This window comes from Cryptomeria japonica, chromosome 2 (genome assembly GCF_030272615.1).
Source record: "Cryptomeria japonica chromosome 2, Sugi_1.0, whole genome shotgun sequence".
In the NCBI taxonomy this organism is placed as follows: Eukaryota; Viridiplantae; Streptophyta; class Pinopsida; order Cupressales; family Cupressaceae; genus Cryptomeria; species Cryptomeria japonica.
In genome coordinates this window covers 142,756,041-142,765,168 of record NC_081406.1, presented here as the reverse complement: position 1 = coordinate 142,765,168, position 9,128 = coordinate 142,756,041, and the positions used below count along the sequence as shown (strand labels likewise).

At 31.9% G+C, this 9,128-nt stretch overlaps 1 protein-coding gene across 2 annotated transcripts; it reads left to right on the top strand.

The window, feature by feature from the left end:
* The first annotated feature begins 540 nt into the window (after positions 1-540).
* Positions 541-6,237, top strand: LOC131058258 (alpha pinene synthase, chloroplastic-like). Of its 2 annotated transcripts, XM_059216465.1 has the most exons (10): positions 541-851; positions 940-1,130; positions 1,215-1,330; positions 2,171-2,379; positions 2,465-2,562; positions 2,731-2,820; positions 2,940-3,155; positions 3,455-3,593; positions 5,346-5,594; positions 5,719-6,237. In XM_059216465.1, exons 1-10 carry the CDS (start codon positions 594-596, stop codon positions 6,013-6,015), a joined length of 1,863 nt encoding a protein of 620 aa, XP_059072448.1. In that variant the 5' UTR covers positions 541-593; the 3' UTR covers positions 6,016-6,237. The 2 variants fall into 2 exon arrangements, with proteins under 2 accessions (XP_059072448.1, XP_059072449.1); XM_059216466.1 differs by lacking the exon at positions 2,940-3,155 and having other exon boundaries at positions 547-851.
* Positions 6,238-9,128: the final 2,891 nt, after the last annotated feature.

Below are 9,128 nucleotides of genomic sequence, written 5' to 3'. Positions count from 1 at the left end.
CTTATCCCTAAAAGATTGAGAACGATTAGTCTATTGAAATAGTAATTGAATATAATTAATCTATTACTACCGTCATATTTGACCATTATTTTAAAAATCCATTTCCATTTTTAAAAATTGAAAGCCCCATTTGTGGAGCTGCTGATCCCACTGTATTTAGAGCGAAGAATTCGCACGAACAAACACGGGATATTATTATTGGTGGTCTGCATCTTCTTCTGTTTTTTTCCCAGTCGAGACGTATTTGTTCATTTGTTCATTTTGTTTGCTTTCTTTGAGGTGACATACGAACCCATCAACCAAGCTTGGAATCTGTTTTGTACGCTTGAGGATCTCATTCCCACAAGCACTGGACTGGAAAGCATTTTGTTTAGTTACGCCACTGTACTTTTCATGTAAAACGACCAGTCATCTGAATTTTCTGTAATTATTGGAGCGCTACAAAAGGAATTATAGTAATGGTAAGATTACACAAGTTCATCTCAGCCGTTCAAAATCTGATGGAAGTACTATAAATTGCAGGGGTTGGCAAGCTTCACCAGAACAAGGAGAAACATCCTCCTTGCTGTGAAGAATAATATTAGAGTCCCAAAATGTCTCTGCCTTGCTTTAAGCCTTTGGCTTCCACTCTCATTGGACAAAAGCTACCACTTCATAAGCCTTCTTCCATTCACCATGATGATAAGCCTAGTCTTACCAAACTATACCCATCACGCCGCAGAGTAGCCCGAATGCCAATCAATATGGCACTTACTACCACTGATGAACAAGGCATCACACGGCGCATTGGAAATCATCACCCCAACTTGTGGGATCATGATTTTCTTCAATCCCTCCCTAAATCTTATGACGTAAATTACTTTACTGTGCTTAAGTTTCTTATAAGTTGTTGTCCTCATCTCTTTGGTCTTGATATGTTTTTGTGATGATCTGGTGCAGGCTCCATGTTATGGTGAACGTGCTGAGAAGGTGATTAAGGAGATCAAGGGCATGTTCAATGCCCTTCATCTAAACTCTTCATCTGCAGATGATCTTTATAAACGTCTTTCAATGGTGGATGATGTAGAGCGTCTTGGAATTGACCGCCATTTCCAAACTGAAATAAAAGCAGCTCTCGACTATGTTTACAGGTTCGCTTGTTTCTTCAAGTTGATAGTTACAACTGCATTGTAGAGTATATTTGTAATGATATGCAAGAATTGTTTGAATAGCAGGTATTGGGATGATATGAATGGCATTGGGTGTGGTAGAGAGAGTCCTTGCGCGGATCTGAACACCACAGCCTTGGGCTTTCGAATTCTTCGCCTGCACAGATATGGCGTCTCTTCAGGTAATCACTGAATCAGAAAACATTCATTTATTCATTTATAAATATAATAAGTAATATATACATTTTATTCTGGACAATAAGTAATATGGATATTAATGAAGGTTGACATATTTCTGTCATTATTATTTTGGATTTCGTTGATGTATGGGGCAAATTCACACTATGAGTCTTATTTTAGTCGAATTTTGTGGCTCTGGCTTTTATTTTTAATTTTATATTTTATTTGGACTTAGCTATTCTAGATTTTGTTGATGTATGGGGCACATTCACACTCTCGGCTTTATCTTATCTGAATGTTGAACTACTCTAGCTTTTTTTTTTAATTTTATGTTTTATTTCCGGTTTACCTATGTTTGGGTGTGATCATGAGAATGTCAGTCAATTTGAGTGTTTTGACACGTTTAAGTCTAGAGGTCAAAGCTTAACGTGTGTGTTTTAAGTCGTTGGATGTATCGACCAATCTTTTTGTGAATACATGTATTTATGTTTCTTAATTAGAAGAATTCTCACACTTATTCATAAATTAAAAAAAATTAAAAATGTATATTTTTAAATTGATTAAATTTTGTTTCAATATTTATTGGAATATGTTTTTTAAGAAAGAGTAGATGGTTAGTGTTGTAAGTAAATTATAAATTTTAGAATAGAGATTTTTTTTTATTGTATTTTCAAATTTACACATCTTTACACTTATTTATCAAGTAAAATGTTCTTTTGAATTATATTAATTAGTATTATCAATACAATAAAAAAAAATTGAAGTACCAAACATTAATATTAGATATATTATAATTTATACTAACAAAGGATGTAGTTGATTCTAACTTGATATCATTTCAGGCATGTTGCTACAGTTCAAAGATAATGATGGACAATTTTTATGCTCAAATACTCTATCAAATGAGGAATTAAGAAGCATTCTAAATTTGTATCGAGCTTCACTCATCGCGTTTCCTAAGGAGCAAGATTTGGATGATGCCAAAGCATTTTCTACTAAATATTTAAAACAAGTTCTACCAAATATTAATAATACTAATATTTCAAAAGAGGTATCCATGTAATCATTAATATTTTTTCATATTAATCTTATCAATCCATTTATCAACTAAGATTCTAATTTATGTGATGCAACAGATAAAATACAATCTAGAGTATGGTTGGCACACCAATGTGCCTAGGTTGGAAGCAAGGACTTATATTGACATATATGGAGATGCCAAGACCACAAACAAGTAATTCCATTTCCTTATAACATACTCATGATCTACTAATTTAAAACCTCTGGAAATTTTAATTTACACAGTTGATTTTTTATTTTAATACAATGTAAACTTGGATGTATTAACTTTTCTTAAACATATCTAAAATATTCTAACATCATAAATTTGGAATTGTTGTAGTATTTATAACTCAAAACTTCTAGAACTAGCAAAGTTGGACTTCAATATGATCCAATCAATTCAACAACGAGAGCTCCAAATTGTCTCAAGGTAAAAAATTCATGTTATGAAAGATGTCCTTTTAGTTTGGTGCCTTAGTCATTTACAATATACTTTATAGTTGAATGATTAGAAAATCATGTTGATTTAGTAGTGTGTGTGCATTCTAGATGGTGGAAAGAGTCTGGTCTAGATAAACTAGAGTTTGCTCGTCATCGCCATGTGGAATTTTACTTTTCAGCAGCTGGAGTGTGTATCGATCCAAAATATTCTACTTTTAGAATTGGGTTTGCAAAGATGTGTACATTTCTCACTTGTTTAGATGATATTTATGACACTTACGGAACTTTGGATGAACTTAAACTCTTCACACAAGCCATTAAGAGGTATGTACAACTTATATTGGTAATTGGTGTGAGTTAAAGGAAGAAATCACTCATGTGCATGCTACAAATCTAGTTATTTATATAGGGACCATGTTGTCCATATAAACAACTAATAGATTAATGATAACATATATCATATTTTATAGTAAGAAGAAATGTAAATTGTTTTATCTTTCCATATTTCTTATGTACTTTTCAAAACATATTTCTCTAGACATTAGTAGACAATAAGCATTTTAATATATTAATATATTGATAGGTAGATATTGTGATAATAGATTGTCTTATGCTTTATGAAGGTGGGATTTAGCATTCATGGAAGCACTTCCGGAATTTATGAAAGTGGCATTCAAGGCCTTTGATGAGGGTGTGAGAAGCATGGCTCAAGAGGCTGAAAAAACACAAGAAAGAGACAAACTTAACTATGCACGTAAAGCTGTATGTTTATATAAATACTTAATTTTTCATATGTGCAATTTTTATTATATTAGTATACAGTGTAAAAACAAGAAATTTAATTCAACTAATATATTCATTTCACCAAAACATTTAATCTTAAATACATCTTCATTACTAACATCTCATTTATAATTCATTAAAAGTATGAACCATAATACAAAGGTGAAATAATTTAAAATGCACTTGTTTTATTTAAAAAGGAAATAAGTTACAACATAATTATATATAAAGCATATGTTTTGCAGTTTTCTTGATGTATTGATCTCTTATTTCCTTCTATGCAAAGAGTGGGTTTTTATTATCCTTTCTTATACTTGTTAACTATAATTGATAATAAAAATATATATTAATTGTTTAATTTTTATTTATTTATATCGAGTTATTAAAATATCATTATAGCTAACATCATATACTAAGTAGGAGGGATTTTTTCATACTATTATTATTACTTACTCTTTTAGTATGTGTGTGTGTGTGTGTGTGTGTGTGTGTGTGTGTGTGTGTGTGTGCGTATGTATGTGTATGTGTATGTGTATGTGTATGTGTATGTGTATGTGTATGTGTATGTGTATGTGTATGTGTATGTGTATGTGTATGTGTATGTGTATGTGTATGTGTATGTGTATGTGTATGTGTACGTGCGTGTGTGTGTGTATGTGCATGTACGTGTACGTGTATGGGTACGTGTACGTGTATGGGTACGTGTACGTGTATGTGTATGTGTATGTGTATCCGTATATATGTAGATATACATATATGTAGATATACATATATGTATATATACATATATGTGTGTGTATGTGTGTATATATATAACACATATATATACATACATACATACATACATACATACATATATACATATGTGTGTATACACACACACACACATATATATGTATATATATATATACATATATAAATGTATACATGTACATACATACATACATACATACATACATACACACACATATATGTATGTATGTATGCATGTATATATGTATGTATATTACATACATGTATATGTGTGTTTGTGTGTGTGTGGTATATATAAACACATATATTCCATACATACATATGTGTGTGTATGTGTGTGTATATATTACATACATATATATGTGTGTTTATATATATACACACATATACATACATACATACATACATACATACATACATACATACATACATACATACATACATATGTGTGTATACACACACACACATATATATGTTTATATATACACACACACACATATATATGTATATATATACATATATAAATGTATACATGTATATGTATACATACATACATACATACACACACACACACATATATGTATGTATATATGTATGCATGTATGCATGTATGTATGTATGTATGTATGTATATTACATACATATATATGTGTGTTTGTGTGTGTGTGGTCCTAATCTTACATTTTCATGTAAAAAAGTATGGTATTATATATGTATCATATATTAACTATAGAATTTTACCTGTATATAACATAATTTGGTTTATAATAAAAATAAATTAGTACATATGCATGGCCTATCAAAATATATTTTGGTTTTCCTTAACATTATGAAATGATCTGATTTTTACCTTTTTTAGAGTTATATAAATATTTGATTTAATTTCATTCAGAGACTTATTTTATGTAGAATTTTCATAGTAATTTATTTATAAATTCAAGTATTAACAAATTAACTTGGAATATTGTTTGTGTATAGTGGGAAATTTGCATAGATTCTTTCATGGTGGAAGCAACTTGGATTGCTACGGGGTATATACCATCTTTGGAGGAATATTTAGAGAATGGAAAAGTAAGCTTTGGGTATCGTGTTGTGACCTTACAACCACTACTATCATTGGATGTGCCCATTAATGATGATATTATAAAAGAAATTGATTACCCTTCAAAGTTCAATGATCTTCTATGCTTAACCCTTAGATTAAGAGGTGACACAAAGACTTTCAAGGTATGTTATAAATTTAGTCAATTCAACTTTCAAGATATAATGTTTTTCCATGCATATAATCAATTAAATTGGTTTAAAGGCATTTAATTTGAAATTTTATTAAAGTATAATGGTATTTTTGAAGGCTGAGGTAGATCGTGGAGAACTAGCATCGGGCATAGCGTGTTATTTGAAAGACAATCCTAGATCTACAGAGGAGGATGCATTGGAGTATCTCAATTCCTTAATTGATGAAAAACTCAAGGAACTAAATTGGGAATATTTGAAACCTGATAATGTTCCAATAATCAGCAAATATCATAAATATGCATTATCAAAAGGTATCCAACTTCTCTACAAAGAAAGAGATGGAATTAGTGTCTCAGACATTCAGACAAAAAAACTTATCACCAAAGCCATGATTGAACCGGTACCTATATAACTTTTTAATTAGATTAAATATATGGAGTATTAAGAAAAATGTCCTTTGATTGGGGGGACACATGTAATGCAAGGGTTAAAACACTTGCTTGGTAAAACTGCCACCAAGGTTCAAATCCTCATTGGGCAGCTATGTGTGTAGGCTTTGTTCTTTTGTTGTGTTGGTGGACTCACATATGTCCTTTGATATATTGGATCTATAATAACGAGTCTAGTTTACTAATTTTCTATGTACATAGTGGTTATACACACTTCATTATGTTGCTAAAATCTACTAGTTTTCTTTCAAAGAATACATAATGATGTGATTTTTATAGACATTTTTTATATGTTATTTTTGTCTCATTCATATTTTTAATTAGATATTTATTCCTTTGTATGATTAAGCATAATTTCTCATAATTTTTATTTTTATTTAGATAATTCAAATCATGTCTGGGTATAAATTATTATTGTTTGCAATTAAAAGTGCTTTTAAGGGGCCCAAAATTATAGAAAAAATCAACTCAAAAACACAAAACAACGCTGCAACAATCAAGTTTTTTACCAAAAGGAGGTAAAATGACCATGTAATAGTAGGAAAACGAAGTATATCAAACTCTTGTTGTGTATATTTTCTTGGGATACTTTATTTTGTTATATTCTCATATAATTTAGATAGAATAATGATTCTGGTTAAGTGCACAAAGATGGTGGTCAAAAAGGGGGGTATAAGTGGACACTTTTTTATTTCTGAAATCAAGTGAACCTGAACTTGGAGGCAAAATTTGAAAGTCATCCACTCAAGATATGAATATAATAAAAAAATAAATATTGTAGTACTCTCAATCTAGTTTCCAAACTACTAAACTTTTTCAAAATTGGATAAGATTAAGGGGGCCAAATCCTTTGTGCACGAAAAACTGACCCTAATTTTTTTCTGAAAAACATAACATAGTGTCTAACGTGCGCATCAAAAAAGTCATAGTTAGATTTAATATTTTGACAAATCCTTTGGAAAAAAGATAGTTAAGAGTGAGCACTAGAATATGTGTATTTGTTTGTAATTTTTTGTTGAGTATGTTTTTTTTTATGATTTTTCCAATCGAGCACATCCTGAAAATTAGGTACATGTTTGTGCGCGAAGCATAAGTTGCACTAAACAAATCAAAAATACAATTTTTTAAAAAAAAATTGTAAATAATCAAGTGCACTACAATAATATATAAATTTTTTAAAATTTGGATAAGTATATCAAAAGTTATTCAAAAAATGGTGCACCTATGTCTATGAGAACTATGGAGACACTGGTAAAAGAAATTCAATAATAATATGTTATTGTTGTTCAAATTGAAAAAAAATTATATGGTTAGAAAGCTCAGAAGATGGGTGAAAATATGGTGGCAATTTTAGAAATACCCACTTGATGAAGTGTAAACTTGATGATGACAAAGTTGATAAACCAAGCTGATAAAATAAAACACATCAAAAATGAGAGAAATGGAGGGAAATCAAACTTCCAAACTGTAGCTTTGTCATCCAAGCCTATTTCCAAGCCTAAACAGTCAAAAGCACGTACGGGGTACTTATGGTGTAAGCAGCACGTACGCGCTCGTTTTCCTATAAACAGCACGTATGCACTATTGTATAATATGATATTCTATATATAATATGTGTATATACATATAATATATGTAATATATAATATGTATATAATATGATCTATTGTATATATAATATGTGTATATACATATAATATATAATATATTAAACATATATATACACATCCGAGTGTATTGTCTCCCCCTCTCAAACGCATACAAGGTGCCTCTCTCTCTCTCTCTCCCTTCCTCCATGCCCCATCCCTCTCTCTCTCCCTTGCTCTCTCCCCTTCTCCCTTCCTCCATACCCCATCCCTCCCTCTCTCTCTTGCTCTCTCCCCTTCTCCCTTCCTCCATACCACATCCCTCTTTCTCTTCTTCTCTCCCTCCCTCCCTCCATACCCCACTGCAACTATGTCTGCACTTCTATAGAAGTAAGTGAATTTATTTCTTGTCTGCAACTTCCTCTTTGAAATTTATCATGTATGCTCTCCTAAGAAAATTGACTGATGGATTTGTGTGTGTATATTGAATAGGAGGAATAGGGTTTGAAATTTAACCACAACTATATTATCGTGACAAACAAGGAAACCTGCAGCAATATTCTTCTCGAATGTGTTTTTAATGAGCAGAGAAGATGTGGAAAATAGTGTCAACAAAGCAACATGATGAGTCAGAGTACCTGCAATATGTTTTTCAAAAGGAAACAACAAGTAGGAAGAGAAAGAGGGAGAGTAACACAGATGATGTCTTGTAGAATGATAGTGGTGGGTATGTGAGAGTTCCTATGTTGTTACACAATGCCTATCACCTAAAGAAATTAAAGTTTGTTGTATGCATGGAAGTGGTAGTATATGATGATCATCACTTGTCAAACAGCTTGGAACAGTACATACCCTTGAAAGAAATCAAGTGTGTAATTCCTATAGTCACAATCGAGATCAGTCTTATAACCTTGCAAATTTAATAGCATCATAGGTTTTAGAACTTAGGCAGTGGTCTTAGGGTTAGGTCAAGCTCTTACACTTGCTTTTTAGGGAAGCCTTGTTGTTTGTTCCCTTGGAGTCTCGTTGTATGATGTTCTATTCATAACTTTAAATTTAATATATCATTTTATTAGCCCACCATATGACCCCTTAGGTGTCATTAGAGGTCATATTGTTTCCTAAGAGCTCATATGGTGTCCTGTGACCCCTTAAGACCCCTCGGGACACCAATGACCCATAACAACACCATATGGTGTTCTAAAGTGTCCTATGGTGTTCTATGACCCCTTAGGACACCATTTGGTGTCATTATAGGTCCTATGGTGTGCTAAGGGATATTATAGTGTCATATGACCCCTTAGGACACCCTATGACCCCTTAGATGTTGTTAGGGGTCATATTGTGTTCTAAGGGTCATATTGTGTCCTGGATTTGATATCTCTTCCTCTCCCTCCGTCCCCCCTCATTATTCTCTCCCCCTCTCTCTCTCTCCCCCTTCTCCCTTCCTCCATACCCCATCCCTCTCTCTCTCACTCTCTCCCCTTCTC

Bases quoted from the DNA above. Each gene is read 5' to 3' on its own strand.
- LOC131058258 (XM_059216465.1), top strand. From the start codon at position 594: ATGTCTCTGCCTTGCTTTAAGCCTTTGGCTTCCACTCTCATTGGACAA. The intron at 2,380-2,464 runs GTATCCATGTAA...GTGATGCAACAG, and splicing joins ATACTAATATTTCAAAAGAG to ATAAAATACAATCTAGAGTA. The intron at 3,156-3,454 runs GTATGTACAACT...TGCTTTATGAAG, and splicing joins TTCACACAAGCCATTAAGAG to GTGGGATTTAGCATTCATGG.